Source organism: Anser anser (assembly GCF_964211835.1).
Source record: "Anser anser genome assembly, chromosome: 5".
Taxonomy (NCBI): domain Eukaryota; kingdom Metazoa; phylum Chordata; class Aves; order Anseriformes; family Anatidae; genus Anser; species Anser anser.
Genome location: NC_139725.1, coordinates 12138869 through 12158122, shown reverse-complemented (window position 1 = coordinate 12158122; position 19254 = coordinate 12138869). Strand labels below are relative to the sequence as shown.

Genomic DNA, 19254 nt, shown 5'->3' with positions numbered 1-19254 from the left:
ATGGATAATAAATACTTTTGTTTTAAAAAGCTACGTGATTCTTGTCTAATCTTCAACAAAGCTAATGACATCCATAGCTTTGCATTTTTACATGTACACACGGTGAAGGGGCTGGAGTGATTTCACTCTTAAGATGCAGACATACCAAAAAGCCTAAGAGTCATGTTTCTATCTTTTATTCACCACTAGACTAACTTAATATAGATAATAGTCCAGCTGCAAGAAGATATTAAATGAGCAGCCTTTTTTCATTTTAAAACACAAACATTGGTGTTAAATGATGCTTTTCCCAAGCCACTTTTATTATTAGCATTGTTCTAAATTGCAAGTTGTCACATCCACCAGCCCCTAAATTACCAGTCTTCTTTGTTGCTATAGTAACACCATGGCCACTAAAATATAGACTCCAGAATAGAAAGGCAAGCTCAGACTGCAACTCATTTATTTGAAGGTTTTGGCAGAAGAATTTCTCCACAAAGTCTTTATTTTATAACCTTTGAGTACTTGCATTTTAACTCTTTCAAACAAAAGTACAGCATTATGCTAAAACGTGTCTCTTATTTAAGGCGCATGACAGAGTTAATAAATACATCAGTAGGGTTGACTGCTGCCGACTCTTTCCCTCTCTTCTTTTTGGCTTCTGGCTGCATGATTGAGGGTTTTCTTGAGGTGAGGCTAAGAATACAGCCCGGTATTGTCTTCTCCACTTCCTCCATCTGAACGGCTGCCCATCTCCTTTTCATGACGCAGTTGCTCATCAGTAACCTGGACAACGGAAACCTACCCTGGTTGGATTGGTAGTGTCATTTCTTACTTGGTGAACAAGTCCTTCTGTAATAACAGGAGTGGACTTGCATATTCCCTTATAGCTGGAAGTCAGTGAGTTAGTCAATGTTAGTAGCTATATAAACTTCACCAAGAGGCAAGTTTTTTGTATGTCCCCCTCTTAAAGTAACAAAATACGATAAAAGTTTTAGGTTTTATCTCAAATTTAATCCCTTCTCCCTGTGCAATATTTCCTAGTATTTTCTCTCCATTTTGCAGTCCAATTCCCCGTCTTTAAACTGTTTGTCAAATTCATCTTACCCCCTCACCAAGGAGGCTGATAAGATCCCTCTTTTTGGTCTCAGATTACCTTTCTGGACCATACTCCTAACCTGAGTATCCCTATTCCAACTCTTTGTCCCCGGTCTCTTCATATGTCTATTTATGCTGTTTCACCCACCTGCCCCCTTCTGCTCGCAGGAATCTTGAACCTGTCCCTTGATTCTCTGTCCATCCTTGGGCTCCCTGACCCCTTCTACGCCAAGTTACAGTGCTGCCTTCCGTTCCCAAATTCATGGCTACCAAGCACCACCGTGTTTGGCGTCATCTACATGACTATCACCATTCGTTTCGTGTTTCTAGGATGTACATTTTTGGGGATACTTTTGGGGGGCATTTCCTGCTCTCTGCCTGAAGATTCTCCCCCCTGCACGGAGCCAGTTAGCATGCCAGAGACCCTGTGAATGGTGAGCCTACATGGGTTGTGAGCAACCAGCTTTCCAGTTCTCACTGCCTTACAAGTTTTCTAATGTTTATACATTACGTTTGTGCACCATCTAGGCATACGGGTAATTAGTGCCTCTGAGCGCTGCTACCCACAGTAAATAGAACTCGCATTGTTTCCCATATTAGAAAAAAAAATCCCTCATATATGGCAAGAAGTAGAGATCTGGGAAGAATACTGCCAGGAAGTATTTTTATTAGGCTAAAATTAGAGTTTTAAATGCTAGCAACCATAAATTTTTATCAACCAAGTATTTATAAATACCTCTCTCTATTCTACTTGATATAAAGGAAAGTGATAAGTCTATTGCTTTACATCTGTAAATAAGGATTAGTGTATTTAATCCCTAATCAGAGAAATCTTACATATCTTGTCGCAGGTTCATAAGGTAGCGGATACCAGGGGATTTGTATTGAAAATGTTTTCTGTGTTTGTAGATTTGTAAAATTTATATTTTACCAGTATTCCAAATATTTTATGTTAAAGCATTTGAAGCATGTCTTCTGTTTTTATGCTGCTACATTCTCATAAAACAAATTATAGTTATTTTAGCAGTCGTGTTGTTGAATCAGTCTGTGAGACTATAAAAACAGAGTAGGAAATATGCTTTCACAGATTGTAGGCTTTTAGCTGAGATCAAATATCGTCATTTAGTACCTCCAAGTACAGGGTTGCTGACATGAGCTTTTACTTCATATGTTACGGTATGTGATCTGGAGGCACCCAGTCTGCCTGTTTTACTGCCATCAGGTTACAGCTTTTCACAGTTGACCTAGTACCAGCAGAAAGTCTTGACCTCTCACTTTTTCAGCACTTCAGAGGTTAATTTTGTTGAGGGATCAGATTTCTTTCTGGGGGAAGTTTCTGATGATCACCTTCTAGCTAGGCTTTACTTGCCAGTGTCTTTGAGAGCTGCTGCATGTTGAGTGCTCTGCTGGAAAACAAATTTCCTCCAACTTTTTAAAGTCTGTTCCTAGATAGTCAAGTTGTTTTTATTTAGCGGAGTGTTGGATGGTAGCCTAATGAAGGTATCAACCTGTAAAATAAATCTAAGCCCCTTTTCTGGAATTCTTCATGGGCAGCAAGGTGGAGAAGTGCTTTGGCCTAGGAATATTGCAAGGTAAGATGTTTTCTGCACTTTGGAAATCTTGGGCTGCCTGGTGTGTTACACCTTTGTGTAAGTAGGTCTAGTATTTAAAATCCAGCAGCAATGGAAATGTGTTAGAGTATGCAGTAAATGTGAGCTTTCTCTCTGCATTATATATATTTCATCTGACTTGCTGAATCCATGAAATCAATATATTTTATTAGGTTACAAGTATTTTAATAAAATAATAGTAAAGTCCATATGTGAGAACTGACAGCTAGCACTGCATTTGTTTTTTCGGGCTTTACTTCAGCATTCTGTGAGGTTTATTGACTAATTATGAGCATTCATAGGTCGCAGTCTAACTGGGTATCTTTCCACTAGGATTACAGACTTTTAGCCTCAGAAAACTATGGGGCTTTGTTATATTTTAACACTTTGCTTGCTCTCTGTGCAAAAGAAGAATCTCTCTGTGAGAACGAGCTCACACTTCACTGAAACAAAGGCGCGGGTCAGGCTGTTTCTGGCCATTATCACAGCACAGGGTGCACTTGCATTTCAGGGCATACTGTGCAGTTCTGATTCTCACTCCTGTGCAAATTTGTGATGGCTTCCTGATAAACCCTTTGTCTGAGTAAGGTTATAAGATGGTTTTCCTTTTTGCAGCTTCTTTCAAAGAAGCCTAATTTTAAAGCCGGACATAAACCAGGATTCATTGGTACTAGTTAAGATGTTGCAGTTCGGCTAGAAAAAAAAATACAACAAAAAAACTGCCTCCAGAAATAGTCGTAGCTGACATCTTCAGTGCACACAACTCCACATTACAAAGAATGAAACATTTCACTTGATTGTGTCTGTTGTTTTTTTTTTTTTTGCGAAGTTGCTGGCATGATAACGATAGTCATTTTTCAGCGATTTAGCTTCCTGAGGGATGGTGCTATGCTCTGTGATCAAATTGACACCTTTTATTGCCAAGTTCAGCCGCATTTTAAGAGATACGCCAGCAGGCTGTAATACTTTCAGAGCGACAGATTTTGTGTCTTTCTCCTTTTCCGATGGGAGAACAGCGGTAAGTTCTGCCTGCTTCCTACCCCTGGGCTTAGCTGCCAGCGATGCTGCCGGGTGGAAGAGGAGCAGTTTTCTCTCGCATGTGCAATCTGTTTCCTGTGCACAGGTTTTTGCCTTGACAGATTTATGTAGGAGCTTTACGGTGTGTTCTGAATAATGAAGAGCTTCAACAGTGACTGTAAATTACTCCAGGTCTTCATGCAGAGATCAGTGCTTCATTTCATGCCTGCGTGTTTCCAGGATTACCGTGTGCAGACCTTAAAAGATTCTCGTTCGCGTTACTTACTGCTGGAGCACAGAGCCGGGAGGAATTCAAACCAGGCTGGGAGGCGAAGGAGCCATCTTCTGCCTGCCAGCCGCTGGAGGTGTGGGCTGCGTGGGTGTGCGCAGCAGGCACCTCTCCGGGCTGGGGCCCCTGTGCTGTTGGGGCCCCGGGCAAGTGGTGGCCCCTGCCGCCAGGCTGGTGGCCCTGGCCCCGGGCTGGTGGCCGCAGGGGCTCCCCAGCAGGTGGGCCGGCCAGGGGCGGCTCTCCAGGGCCCACTCAGCAGCAGGGAATTTAAATGCCCGTTGCATGTTTTTGTTTCCACGCTATCCTTCGTTCCCTTCCTTCCCTTGTTTAGTTACGTCAGTCCTCGAAGAATTTAGCTAATCTCTCCTTCTCCTTCTTTGTGCTCAGGCAGCCCGTTTTTATTTTGTTTTGGAGCCATGAATCTTTCCTTTGTTTCCCGAAGCAGACTGCCAGGTAACAGTAGCTGCTTGTGATCTGCTCAGCCCTCACCAGCTCCATTCAGAGCGGAGGGGACTATCAGATGGGAGATCTGTGTCAGAAAGCACATTTCGTGCTTTCAGTAAGTGCCACCCCTTCTCCAAGCCCTAACTCAAATAGTGCCTTTGAGCTGGGAGGCGATGTGATCCCGCGGGTATCTGCAGTGGGCGAGGTGAGCCCTGCTCTCGGGGAGGCACGCGGTGCCCCCAGCGTGTGAGCGCAGTTTTGGGGGCTCAGGCAGCCCCCGACAGGCCGGACCCTGGCCAACAGGGACAGAAGGGCGTGCTGCGGCTGTGATCCGCACCTGCGGGTCCCCGTGGCGTTTGCCAGTGAACTCCTTGCTCCCTCAGCGTGGCCGCCAGCAAGGGGGAGCGCAGGGAGCTGGGGCAGCCACTGCAGTGTGCTCAGCAGCTTTGACTTGTCCAGTGGGCATCCTGTCGGTTCATCGCTGGGGCGTGCGTACACTTCACAGGAATTTCTTGAGAACAGCAGAGATACTGTGCACAAACACGGTTTTCTGACATATTAGACAACTTCTCAGCCCTTCTTGCTGTCTTGGAAACAAAGACGTAACAAACGAAGCATACTTTTTACATGATAATGAGCAAGACTTAACGCTGATCTTACTGCGATGCACATAAACTGATTTTCTTGCCAGCTTTCACCGCTTTAAATCAGCTAGAGGCAATGGAGTTGCACAGATACGCTGAGGGACGAGTACCCCCCCAGTGCCTCGGAAGCAGGGAGGTAAACGTGCCACCAGCTGCAGGGCAATGTCCCAGCAGCACAAGGATGCGTTGTGCACCCACTGTAGGGCTGCTCTGGGCTCCTCCGCACAGGAGGGCTTCGGATAGAACAGTAAATAGGTGACAGCAGCAGCCAAAGGGCAGAGAGGCCAAAACTATGGTTTGTGGCTGATGAACCCAGGAAATAAGGGTTGGTAGCTGGTTGGAGCGTTCGAGCTAGATTCGTCAGAGCTAGCTGTGAGGTAGTGTTCATCCAGTATTTGGGTCAAAGGCAGTGCCTTACACTGAGTTATCACCTCACCCCGAGGCTGTGTAATGACATAGGAACAATTGTTTTGAACAATGGCCAAAAAACAAGTTCCACCAGTCAAGCATTTTGCAACTTAATACAGTTGCGCGACTGCTCTATTCAGTGACTCTAGACAGTAACTGAAGAGTCTTGGAGCAAAATTTGTGCAGATAAAGAAGTTACCATTGGAATTTCTGCTCTAGAGCCTGAGACTGTTAGTTTCAGTAGAAAGTCAGATTGCTTTCATGAAGTTTTAGACCATTTCAACCGGTAAACTCCCTGAGATTAATTGGTTTTAGCAGCTCCTCTGTGTGCCCGCTAAGCTGTGTTCACTTGAAGTTTGAGAATGGCTTGTCAAATTTTAAGGGCAAAATAAAATCTGGTGTTATTTTTATAACGTTATTAGCACAGATATAAAAAGATTAAACAAGTGCACGTGCAATTTTCTAGCTTCCACAAGTCTTTTTTTCCCCCAACATTTTTGACACTAATTGATACTTTTCTTTTGATTTTTTTTTTTTTTTTTTTTTACAAATAGGTCTTTTAAATGTAAAACCTGAAATGTTATCTTAAATGAATGCTAAACAGAACTTTACAGGGTGCTGCATTTCAGCGTGGTGGTGGTGAACCAAATGGTCACTGAACATTAAAATGGTCTAAATGGCTCTCAACACACAAAAGTTCAACGGTGCACCAAATATATCATTAAAAGGGTGGGATTCTGCTCCAGAAGAAAACAGCTGGAAATGGTCTATGTTCATGTTTCCTGTTTTGGTTTTCAGTTCTCATGGTCTCACTTTTCAAGGTGTTTCATGGGAACAGTGCTGTCCCTGAGCTCTACCTTTGGTTAGAAACAAAACATTTTGTTTTAAAATACCTATGATGAGATGTAATAAAAGAGCATAATGAAGACATGGGGAATGTGGGTGATTAATAACCTTGTGAAATACATTAACTAAATCCAATTCTCTGAGAGTAGATTTCCATCCATTCTTTTACGAACACTTATTTGTCACCTTTTATAACAATTTGAAAGGAAAAGCATGTAAGAAGCTGTATATGGTTTTTGGATTTCTGACACGATGATGTCCGTATTATAGGAAATCCCAGAAGAAAACAGTGGAAACTGCAGTATTTAGTACCTCACTTTATAGTGTAATTACATTTTTTCTGGCATTTTAATTTGTCCTTTTAATTCTTTGAAGATGCTGGGAAGTTTCAATCCTTTTACACCTTGACCTTTTTGTTGCTGTTGTTCCCCTATCAACTAATAAATAGTTAAATTTTTAGGTAGAAGAGCATAATTACCATGTTTCCAGTTGAAATATTGTAGAGCCCCAAGGCCCTGTCTTTGACAAATGTATTTTTCAGCAGCTCATTGTAATTTTGGTTTTGACTGAAGAGCCAGAGAAGTAAAAATCCACACCCATCCACAGCAAAGGGTGCGTTTTCAGCCTCTAACAAATTAATGACACTTCTTCCTTGGACTTGCAAATGGAGAAGATTTCTGCAGTGAGGGTGGATGTCCTGAGGATTGCGGGCTGGTTTCACGTGCTGTCCAGGCTGACAAAGAAGAGCCAATTCCGTGGATGATTGTTATGCAAGATGGGAAAGTGCTGATAGACTGTAGAAAAATACAAGTCTGAGCCTAACCGCTTTGCAAACCTGTTTCAAAAAGCAGCTTTGAGCAGTTGACCTGGTGCTTTATGTGGGCGATGTGTACTGGCAATGATGTTAGTCACATCAGAGTGAGCAGCCTGGGAAGGGGAAGGGCACGTTTCACACTCCCCGGAGCCCTGCTCCCTCCAAGTGAGGGTGCTTGGCTTCCTAGGGAGCAGGAGGTGGCTTGGTGTACTTTGGGTAACCAGCTCTGATGAAATGAAAACCCACTTCTACTGCAAAAACAGAGAGAGGGCAGGACGATGAGGCTGTGCCTTCTACAGAAAGGTGAGGGAAAACCAAGCTGCTATTAGGCTAAAGTTCTCAGGATGTCAGAAACCCTTAGGTACCACCTACCGCATACAGTACTTTCATTTGGAAAATTTAAAGCATCAGACAGTGTCTGAGGTATTTGGGAGAGATATTTAAAACTTAAAACTGACAAAGGTGAGCAATGAGCATATACTGCAGGCTGCCCCTTACTGGGCACGGGCAGTTTCACAGCGATGGTGACAGGTACTTTGCACTTGAGACATGAGTAGCGGTTACTCCAGGTGGTCCCCATGCCTGCCCAGTATTTGGCACTGGTTAAAACTTCTCTATGCCCTCAGATACATCTCATCTAAGAAAACCCAGCATTACTAGCTGTCTGTTCCATTTACATCACCTGTTTTCAGTAGTGGTAATGGTTTTTAAGTGGGTGGTTGTATGATTTCCCTGTATAATAGGCTTTTAAAATTTTATGTAGTTTTCTGTAATCAAAGTAAAGTTTCAGGTGATTGATCAAATAGAGAAAGGAAAGCCCAGGCATTCCAGCTTCAGGTTATGGTTGAGTGGAGTTCTGTTGACATCAGAAATCATAAATTGCACCAGCTAAATTACAACGACGTTATCACGGCTCTGGGAGGCAAGCACGCTGTAATTATGAGGGCTGTTGGTTCCTCATTCTGCTGCTTTTCATTTGGCTTCAACCATCAAGGCACTGAATCAAGGTAAAAGTGAACTAATTTATGCGGAGGGCTTGAGGTTGTTTCAAGAGCAACATGAAATAGAGATGCATCAGCTGGGAGACAGATGCTGTCCCCTTGTGAAGCAGCAGTCTTCACCTGCATGCAGATGCGCCCGTGGAGCGGTGTGTACTACACTGGGTTGGTATTACCCCAAATACGGGGTGAGAGAATTATTGGGGTGAAGAGCTTTTAACATAACGGCTCATCAACAGCACGTTAAATGTAGATGTGTTTTAATTAAATTACATTTTAGTGGTGTACATCGTATGCTATTTGCTTCTGAAAGAGCAGAGTTGCTCCCAGATTCTTGCATTGGGATCTTATTTACAGAGTTTAGTGAATTCTACATGCTGCATTCTACATTTATAACTTCTGTAGTGCTGTTCAAAAGAACAACATTAATAATTGGTTACAGAGTCCTTGAACATTATTTTAAATTTCTTAAAATGCTGTTCTTTCCTCTCCCATCATGTCCCGTTGTCCTCCTAGGTAAAGTCTGACCGCTTTAGCCTCCCCTGCTGAAGTGATATTTAATAAACCTAAACCTGAGATGGCTGCTTGTAGCTGACAGCATTTTAATCTTGTCAAAGCAGCTGTGGGCATCAAATCATTTCTTGGTGTAATCAGCATGCTTACAAGAGCCGCGTTGCTTAGTTTCTAGCAGCCAAAATACTAGATATCCCTCTTTGGACCTCCGAATGGCTGACCTTTTCTTGGTTTAGTAAGAGATTATTAAACCTGAAAATGCAAAGTTTGAGTTGTTCATAGCTTCCATCAGAACATAAAAGATTTAAAGCCCAGCAATTGTTTAAGGGGAAGCCATGGCAATCAATGTATTCAGATGCATGTTTCTACCTTTGTCTTCAGGCACATGTGCCAGTTCTGAAGGGCACTTCAATATTTCCACAATGCCTTAGATTGCCCAACTGAAGTCAGTAGGACCAGTTGATACCAGTGAAACTACTGATGATTAACATGAGACACATTCTTTAGATGCTGTTGAACAGGGGCCCGTGATAGTTTAAGAGTGGTGAATGGTTAGAAATGTAATGTTTCTGTACATTCTGAAGGTAAAGAAAAATGTTTTCGTCTCCCATACTGGACAAGTTAGCTTGTAATATCTGAATATACATATGGAGATATGCATATCTGAAGTGCATATTTGGTTACTTTTGTACAAGTGAAGACTGAGTTGTATATTGCTAGCAGACAAAAGGGAACTAATTGTTGCATTCGTTCTATCTGTGGAGAACAAAAAAAAAAAAAGCTTTTAAAAATTCTGCTAAGTGTTAAAGATGAAACTGTGAGACAGAGAGGAACAGTATTGTAATTTTTCCACATTGCCCAGTCTCTATAAGAAGGAAATTAAATGGTTAAATATGGAAAATATTAGCAGTGCTGATTTTATTATAGGATTATAGGATTTTGTTATAGGTTCACAAATATGAAAGAAACAGTTGCTACACAAAACTTGGAAAATGTGCAGCTTTTTTATATATAGTTATTAAAATAACTTTTTAAACCTTATTTAAAGCCTTACAAAATCGAGGAACTGAAATTATATTATAGGTTTTGAAATAATGGTAACTGTCACCTATAGGACCCATTTTTAAAAATTGAAATGCAGAAGTTTTATAGATGTCAGTATTTTACTTTAAAATATTTAATTGCCAGCTCTTAAAAAAATAAAAGCTGCTTCAAAGAAGTCTTTCAATACTTTTCAAAGTTTTCCACTTTTCCACACTAAACTCTAGAGAAAAAAAATATGTTGTCCTCCCCTTTTAGGTTCCCTAGATTTCTTTGCATAGTCAGCACATCACTCACTGTTATCCTGAGAAAGATAGCAGAAAATAACAGCACAAATAAAACTTCTCTAGAATCTGGCTGTCTGGCTTGGTCAGATGCAAGGAGTCTCAAATTGTACTTGGGGTTGTATTTTAACTTCATTTTACATCTACTTTTTATTACTTCAGACTCTTCTTTAAAAATAGTCAGATTGAGGCAAATCTAGAAAAAAAAAAAAGCGGTCCTTGGAATGGTAGCATCACCAGTAATACAGACATTTCTTCCCAATCAGCGTTGGTGAAGTTATCAAATAGAGTTTGGAAAATCTTAGTGTAAAGCTGGAGCTCTGCCTCTAACTGGGATGCTGCTGAAATTCCATCACAAGTGGCAGGAGCGTGGACGAGCTGACTTCCACCAGGAGAGGGGCTTGAATGCTCGGTAACACTGAGCCCCGGTAGGCACCATGCGGGTTTGGGGGCTGATCCCAGTGTCTGTCCCTCTGTCTCTGTCCCAGCACCGCTGTCCTGCTGCAGGTTACGATCTGTGTCAGCAAAGTGGTGCATGTAGTACTCCCAAATTTCCTGAAGGCCAGCTCAGCCAGGCTAATTGAAGCTGTCGATCTGAGCTACCCAACTGGCTCATCGGAGGTGATGCGGGGAGAACTCCCACAAATGGTCCCGCTGGCAGATTGATGAGGACCGTAACTTGAAACACGGTAGTAGTAAAGAGCAGCTGCAAACAATAACTCTTCCTGCGGGCACACAGAGCAGGTCCCTGTTGCTACTGGTGTTCCTGCAAGCTGGCTGAGCTCTGCTAAATTCCCTGAACTGCCTTATGGAGATGGGAGTGCGTAAGATATTCACAGGTAAAGAAAAAGTGATTAAAATAACTCAAGTGCTATTGGAACTCCTATAGCTGACTGTTTTTTAAAGGTGAGAAAAATGAAATGCTTTTCATTTCGAATTCATTTAGTGCATCAGTGACAGAGCTAAGAACAAAATGTGAGAAACCAGACCTAGATTCCTCAAGTCCCCATTGTTGGCATCTGCTGTTTTTGTTGACATAGTTCAGTCACATAACACGTAAACAGTTTTATGTGCATATATTACATATCATAGAATGGCTCGGGTTGGAAGGGACCTCAAAGCCCATCCAGTTCCAACCCCCCTGCCATAGGCGGGGACACCGCCCACTAGATCATGTTGCTCAGGGCCTCATCCATTTGTGAATGGCTTACAGTGGCTCCTATAGGCAAACCGCGCCTGCAGACTCTTCGCTTACAAGTATTTTAAGCAAAAAGGAAGTACGATGAGGAAGAGCGTATAGAGCTCACAAAGTCTGAGGCCACGCTGATAAATGGCTAGAGAACGGCCAGGAGATGAGCTCTGGCAGCTAGACTTCACGCACGATCTATGAAGTGGGTATTTGTGCAGTTCCAGCCATAGTTATCCATCAGTGGACTGAAACGTCTTCACAGAGCTACTCACAGGGTATTATTTCAATCCTAGCTTTGTTTTTCTTGGAGATGGAGCACTTGTAAGCCAGTTTGTAAATCTCTTCTTAAGCAGCTTATTTTTAAGGGTGTGTTAGGCATGGAGCATCTGGCTTGATTTTAGATCATTTTGATTTTGTCTGTTACAGCATTCAGATCACTTCAGGCATGGATAATTCGTTACATATTTTATATATAATTTATTTATATATATATTTAATATTTGTTGGCATTTTGCACATCCTAAACTTCTAGTTATGTGTTTCTTGGTTACTAGAAGATGTTGAAGGTATCACACAGTGGAAGAAGGTAGTCCTAAATAGGAAGTTGTTAATGTATCGGCTTGCAGAGGATATGTTGTACAGCTCAGGAGGATTATGTGCATTCTGAAGGACAGAGGCACTCTCTCAAACTTTCAGTTACTCCAAACAGCTCTCTGTTTTTCTAAAAAATTCTGCTACTGGTGATGCTGCAAATGGTAGATCCAGATTGTTGGATCTACCAGGTATGATCCAGGTATACATAGCAACCAGGTATTAGAGATTGCTTCAAGATAGTGGTGCTTTTTGTTTTTGTTTTTCCTTACATTTACATTCCATCTCTGCGTTATGGCTTAGTAAGTGGATGCTACACCTATCCACAACACTTCTCCCTGCCTCCCTGCCCAGGACTGTAGGCATAGTTCCGAGGGCAACTTTCACGTTTGCTTACTGACATAAACTTTCATTTGAGCCAGTAAGAAGAATGACATCATTGGTGCTACCGGCTTAATGATGATAAAGAATAGGCTTTGTGGCAACCCTGTAGTCAATGAGCTGTATGAATTTCGACTTGATTTGCAATGAAGATAAGTTATGAAAATGAGCAGGCCGTTTTCATTTGGCAAGCAGCAGTAGGATAAGGCTTAGAGAAATACTAATTTTCCTTTTGAATTATGTTTTGTCTTTTGACCCGTGTTTTCTTCTTTTGTTATGCGTTTTCTCCAGCTGGGATGACAGCAGCTCTGTCAGCAGTGGGATCAGTGACACCATAGATAATCTTAGTACTGATGACATTAACACCAGCTCTTCTATCAGCTCTTATGCCAACACACCTGCCTCTTCTCGCAAAAACTTAGATGCACAGGTAAGATTTTGGTTTTAGAAGAGTAACGTTGATATTTGTCATTTTCCTGTGTAATCTGTACAATTGTTTAAAGTTGGATGAAGTGTTTATTCATCTCTTCACAGATAGTATTTCTTGACAAAACAATAATTACATGCATGAATATTCTTCCTGTAAGCAGTAACCTTGATCTTATTTGCAGCTGTCTCTACAGCCTTTCAGCAACTCTGGCTGAAAAACTTGGAAACTGACTGAGAAAAGCAATATGAATGCAAAGAACTATTGTTGTTTTGACTGATGTTTAATACCATGCTACTTCCCGGAATATCAAAACCAAGCTACAGATTCTTAAATTAGTTTACAGTAATGTTTTAGATGTGTCTTTACTACCTTCCCCTTTCCCCTACGTAGCTGAACAATTGAACACACGCAGACCTCAGTACGGTGGGTGTCACTGAAAAGGCAATGTCAAGCAGTAGTAACCACCTTATCATATGTGGCGTTTATGAATATTTCCTGTGTGTGTGGAATCTGTGGAATCTCTGCTGTGGTGTTATGGCAACAAATGGGTTTTTCCTTCATAGTAGGTCTGCAGTACAGAAAACATGCATTATTAGATGGGATTTATTTATATACTTTTTTTTTTAAGCTCTGGAAAAAGGTATTATATTTTTTCTTAGAATTTAATTAAGTCAATGTGAAGGTTGAAAGATTATTTACACTTCCATCGGAAATGTAAGTGTACTAGGCAAATGAAATACATTATTGTAAACTTCCAGGGCTGCATGTTACTGCAGGCTTTCTATTTTTTGGCAGCATTTCATAATGAGATAAATTTATGTTCATCTGCAGCCTACATTTACTTATTTTGCACAGACTCCACACATCCAAACAGTATAAAACAAGTGAAGATACCCAACAGTTCTTCATTCATCAGTTAGACTGCATAGTGCAGAGATTTGCAATAATATAAACTGCTTCCCCCTCTCTTCAGAATAGCACCCCTCCTCCCCCAAGGAAAAAATACTAGAAGAAGTGCAGGATTAAGAAGTTTGTTCTTTGTTCTTTGTACACCCACCTGCTCCAGGGTCTCAAGTGTCATGTCTCAAAGCAACTGGGACGCAGTGACTTAGCATTGCAGCAGGTAGAGGAGAGGGATGGATGTATGACATTCTCTTCTGTTTCTTTCCTCTTATTCTTTTTCCTTTTCATGACTGGACCCGAGATCTGCTTTTAATATCAGTTTTAATGTAGAAGTGTGGTTGCTGTGAAGTGTTACTCTGCCTACAGGACTGTGGTGCAAGCATATATTACTCTTTGTTCCCTTGCCATAGTGCATATTTGAGCCTACATTAAAGATTTCCAGTTAGCCTCTGGTTGTGTATCAGCGATTTCATGTGTGCTCGAAACTGCTAATACAAGTCCTGTACAAGTTGAGAGGAGTTAAGATCTAGTAAGTGTGTTTTTCAGTTCGTAACAGAAAGAGTAACACAGGCACTAGAAGCTTTTTTGACAATTATTTATATCTCAACATTGTAATACTGTTGGGGGGGGAAGGGAAGAAGAAGGAGACGTGACTAAATATTAGCCTAAGAAAAAAATAGAAACTCATTTGACTTCTATCTTCTGATGGATCAGATTCTTGGAAACACCTCTAAAAGATCCAAATCTGTGTTGATGAACACCTCTTCCTCAACTATCACAGCACCTGAGAGTGCAGACCCATAGCAGCAGAAAATGTGCTGAAGCTTGTACAGACAACAGAGGATAGTCATTAGGAGAGGGAGCTGGGAGCCAAGACGTACAAGTTCTGTTTACAGTCTTTTAATTCGTGACTGTGACCTGCTTCTCTCGTCAGTTTTCATGACTGAAAATATTTATTCTAGGTATTACTGTTAAATGCAAATTATTATCCATAAAATACTTTGTTTTCATTTAAACAGAAAATCCTATTCTTGTCAACCAAGGGAATGAAGATAGCTTGGAGTGATGTAAACATAAGTACCTTGCAGCGTTGATTTTCTGCTGCCCAAAGTAGTCCTCACTGCTCATGACAATAGCAAGTGCTACATAAATGCTTTTTCTGCCTTACCTGTAGTGCTGTATGATGGCCTGTGCCCAGGTTTGCATTCCCCTGTGTGGTGAGCCACACAGGACTGGCAGACATCTGTCAAGGGATGTGGAATTTTCTTCTCAGGTATCCACCTCTTACGATCTCGTAAAGAGTAGGCATTTAACTTTTAAGCTACCATATCTTTTTGAGGTGGTACAGAAGTTAGGTTTCAGATAATTAAAGAGGGAGCTTGAAGCTAACACATGTGCAACCGGGAGTTCAGACAAATAATAAAGCACATCAAAGGGAGAGAGCCCTAACATGTCAGTGTCTGCTGATAAAATCAGTAACTTATTCAGAATCATCTCTGCGGTGAAGAGGACATACTTGCAGTAGAAAAAATAAGTCTCTGCTAAGAAACTGATTCTCAGAGCTGCTGCGTACTCCCAAATCCAGAAGATGCAGTTCGTCCATCTTTGAGAAGGAAGCCCTAAATTTGGTAGTGACTCCATCTTCATGGACAATCATATTTGTAGTCCCCTTTTGGAACTACAAATACATGTTGGGGATCTTAATGCCATGAAGATGCCCTTGGGTTAGTTCTGAACAAGCTAGACATGGGAACCAGAATTTGCCTTACCACATCAGTGTGTATTGCTCTGATTGTGCCAAGTACTGAACCACCTACCATAGCTATTCAGCTTTCAGAGACCTGTATGTTTTCCCCTAGTATTGCACAGACTTGAAGAGTTTATCTTTTGACACGGCACTGCGTATTGTATGCTATTAAGGGCATATCATACGCATAGAGTGAGGAGGAATAAACACCTGGTGGGCATTTAAAAATAATTTATTCAACTGAAATGAGATGAAGAGGTTAGGTTAAGTTGTTAACTTAAGTAACTTAAGTAAGTTAAGTTGTTCACGTAATACTGAAAAGATCAGAAGAAGTGAGGAGAGGAAACAAGTCCTTTAAATAGAAAAGAGCAGCATCTTTAAACTGTTGGACCAAGATGACTTCTTAGTTTCACTGAAGCAAAGATTCATTTGATTTGTTCACAGCTTTGTGAATAGGTTTACAAAACCCTGTGAAAATGTTTCGAAGTCCTAGAGCTTACTGCCCCTCCCAGCTCAATCAGAGGGCAGCCGTTGTTCCCATCTTACGCATACGTTGTGCTGTGTCCTCCAGCAAACAGTATTTCCACTTTCACCTAATCCAGGCCCTTTAGGTAGGTGGAGTTTCAGCTGAAATTGTAAGCCAGGTTTCACTGTGTTTTGATTTTGATGCCTTAGTCATGTTTTTGTGCTGTTCTCAGTGTTTACTATTAAACAGAAATGTCTCTGGCCAAAAGGGTTTAAGGGTACGTGTGCAGCATTTTGAAGGCTGAGGAAAAAAGTTTGCAAAAAAGTGGGTGTAAGAGTTGAATGAAATAAAATAGAAAAGAGCAGAGAGAGAGGACTTCTTGCAATGCAGTTTTCTATGTTGAGATTGCGCTGTTTTTAGGGATGTGAAGTGGGAAAACAGAAGGTGCAGGAACGTTTTGTAGTCAACCAAAACTAGAATAAGCCCTTTACCAGTGTGAGTAGGTGTATTTCCTGCTCTCACATGCATATGGGATAAATAGGCAATTCCAGACAAGGTACTTGAAGCAAGATACTAATTAAAGCACACGAGGGATGATGTCGGGGTGGTTTTGTTGGATGACTATTTGTTATTTCTTGCCTGTGCTCTCTTCCAAGTTGTGTAAACATAGGAGACGTTAGCATGAAATGATGGTTTTTAGAGCAACAGGACATCGAAATGATCACATTGTGAATTTATTGCAAACTTACCAATGTTCGTGAATAAAAAGGTAGCCATCCCAAAATCTGGCAACCATACAAAAAGTTAGGAAGCAGTGTTTCGTTCAAGACTATGCTAAATTGCTCTCTTTGAACGGAGAGTCAGGGAAACAACATTTGAATAATATGAGGAAAATACAACACAAAAATAGCATCTAAATCCATACTTCAGGAAATGCTCATTAGTCCAATGGCTCAATATATAGATAAATATAGATAAATAACTCAGGTCCTAAACTTATTTTATGTGATTGAAGGAAGACCACTTTGATGTGTGTGTTAGCTTTCACATATTGATCACTTAGACTAGTTTTTCAGGCTTTTAAAAAAGCACTTAGAGTAAAAAGCAGAAGAAATTAAACCACAACCCCACCTAGATTCTGTAAGATTAATGGTGTGATCTGGTAAGAAAGAAAAATCATCAACTTGAAATGTACTTGAGGAACTTAAAAAAAAAAAAAAAAAAGGCATTTTGCTGAAAGCATGATAAACTATCTATCCTTTCCTGTCCTGTGCTTTTCTGCTTATCCCAAGTGAGTAGAAGGTTATGAGTTTTATAATGTTTCAGGGTGTTTAACATAGTTTCCTTTGAAGTGTTATTACCGTATGACTACCGCACGGTGCTGAGCACACTTGTCTTTCATTTAGGCTGCAAGAAAGAGATGACACCCAACAACTTCCAAAAATACACCACTAGCTCTTACTTGAGAACTTCACGATCACGTGTTGAATTGGCAGGCTCTTTCATGATACTGTCATGCTTGAGGAGCATTATGAAATTTTTACCTGGATGAGGGTCAAACGTGGACATTGGTCATTTGCACCTGAGCAAAAATAGTTGGTTGTAGTGTTACAAAATTTGCCCAAATTAATCAACAGCATTTGACAGGAGAAGTAGAACTCTGCAAGGAGCATTTTAATAGTAATCATTAGCAACAGGTAAAGCTAATGTAGGGGAAATAGATTTTATTTAAGAGCTTCTGAGAATTTGACAAAAGCTTGTTTAAGAGAAAACTGTGTTTGACATTGATCTTAGCAAAATTCTCCATTTGCACAATCTGTCTGTGCAAAGAATATGGAAAAACAGTTTGTAAGAGCTGAATATGAATTTAAAAATGATCTTATTTGTGTATTTATGTCAGACATGAGTATCATTAGAAACTTGTAGGGGATTCTTTTTTCTTCAGCTTGGATGTCTTCCTAATATGTTAGATTAGAATTAACAGCATTCCACATCTTCAGATCTGTTCAAAAAGCTGCCTCATCATGCTCTGGAGATCAGATTGTCAGACAAGAGATAGGAAAGCAGAAAGAACAAGGAAAAGCTAGCTGCACAAGTTTGAAATGATTTTTTGGCATTGCACTAAAAGGGTTCCTGGGAAATTTGAGATGGAGGATTATAAGTGGCAAGGAGCTGAATATATATCCTGTATAAATCAAGTGCTTTTTTCTTTTTTTTTTTTGCTTTATTTTATTGGGGGTGGCTTGTATGTTTTTTGTTGTTTTTTTTTTTTTTTCCCCAGTGTATTGGAAAAAATATGCCATTTCCGGGGTTCATTTCTTACTGTGGCATTTCTTTATCAAGGACATGTTAGGTTTATTGGTGCATAGAGATGACTGCTAAGTTTATTTATCAGTTTAATGGTTCTCATCTATGAAGCTGCTTAAAAGAAAGCTTTGCTATGAAGGTTCTAATACAATTCATTATTTGTCCTAGACTGATGCGGAAAAGCATTCCCAGGTTGAGCGGAATTCCTTATGGTCGAGTGATGAAGTCAAGAAATCAGATGGAGGATCTGACAGTGGCATAAAAATGGAGCCAGGATCTAAATGGAGGAGGAATCCCTCTGATGTGTCTGATGAATCTGATAAAAGCACTTCTGGTAGGAAGAACACTGTTATTTCACAGACGGGTTCCTGGCGACGGGGCATGTCAGCTCAGGTTGGCATTACCACACCAAGGACTAAACCTTCTACCACCTCAGGCACATTAAAGACACCTGGAACAGGTGAGAAAAGGTGTAAGAGATAAACAAGCCAAAAAGTGTGATCAGTATGAAAACAGTTTAAATACTTTACACAGGCAGAACCTGAACTTCAGGTAATCCTGTCTTTATTTTTAGGTATTTTTAAAATATACAACAGCTTGTACGTCTGCATTTCTATTTCTGTTCATTTTAAAATGAATATTATGTAGTAGGACGCTGTGAAACTTGTTTTCGTGACAACCCTAGTCATAAGCCAAGCTATTTACTGGGCATAGTATTGCCATATGAAATATAAATAATGTAATTTTAGCTCTTGGAGTCACAGTTAACTTCAAGAACATACAGTATATGTGGTCGAGGAGATTTTTTTCTCCAGTACTAAACCAGCATGTTTATTTATACTAAACAGTATTTAGTTCTGGATTTTCTTATAAAAGTTTAAGTGATTTTAGCACTTGCAGATGTCTGAATGGAAATTGATTGAATTTAAATAATCAAGTAATACAAGTTAATACTTCTTGTTTGGCTGTGTACACAACTGTACCTGGAAAAGTTGAGGTCAGATACTTAACTTTCTTGAAAAATGCCTTTTAGGAAAATTTTCCTGATGGCCTAATACAACTTCTTTCTGATGATTAAAAGGGATCAATCTGTGGTAGCTACAGAGGGCTACATTTTTTTTTTCTTATCTGTCACTATTACATAAGACTGTTCTGTTTTTCATATTCTCAAGGGCAAACACACCACATACTTTCTCTGGCAAGTCTGCATGTATAACTCACAAGAGTGGCATTTAAGTTCAGTGCAGACTAGATC

The 19254-nt window shown here is 40.5% G+C and overlaps 1 protein-coding gene across 26 annotated transcripts in view; it reads left to right on the top strand.

Moving 5' to 3' along the window:
- NAV2 (neuron navigator 2) overlaps nt 1-19254 on the top strand; it is a 425654-nt gene that overhangs the window by 357370 nt on the left and 49030 nt on the right. For all 26 annotated transcript variants that reach the window (XM_083840326.1, XM_083840308.1, XM_083840331.1 and 23 more), the window contains 2 exons: nt 12438-12576; nt 18168-18459. In XM_083840326.1, coding sequence (XP_083696452.1) covers nt 12438-12576; nt 18168-18459 — 431 coding nt within the window. The remainder of the gene's footprint in view (nt 1-12437; nt 12577-18167; nt 18460-19254) is intronic.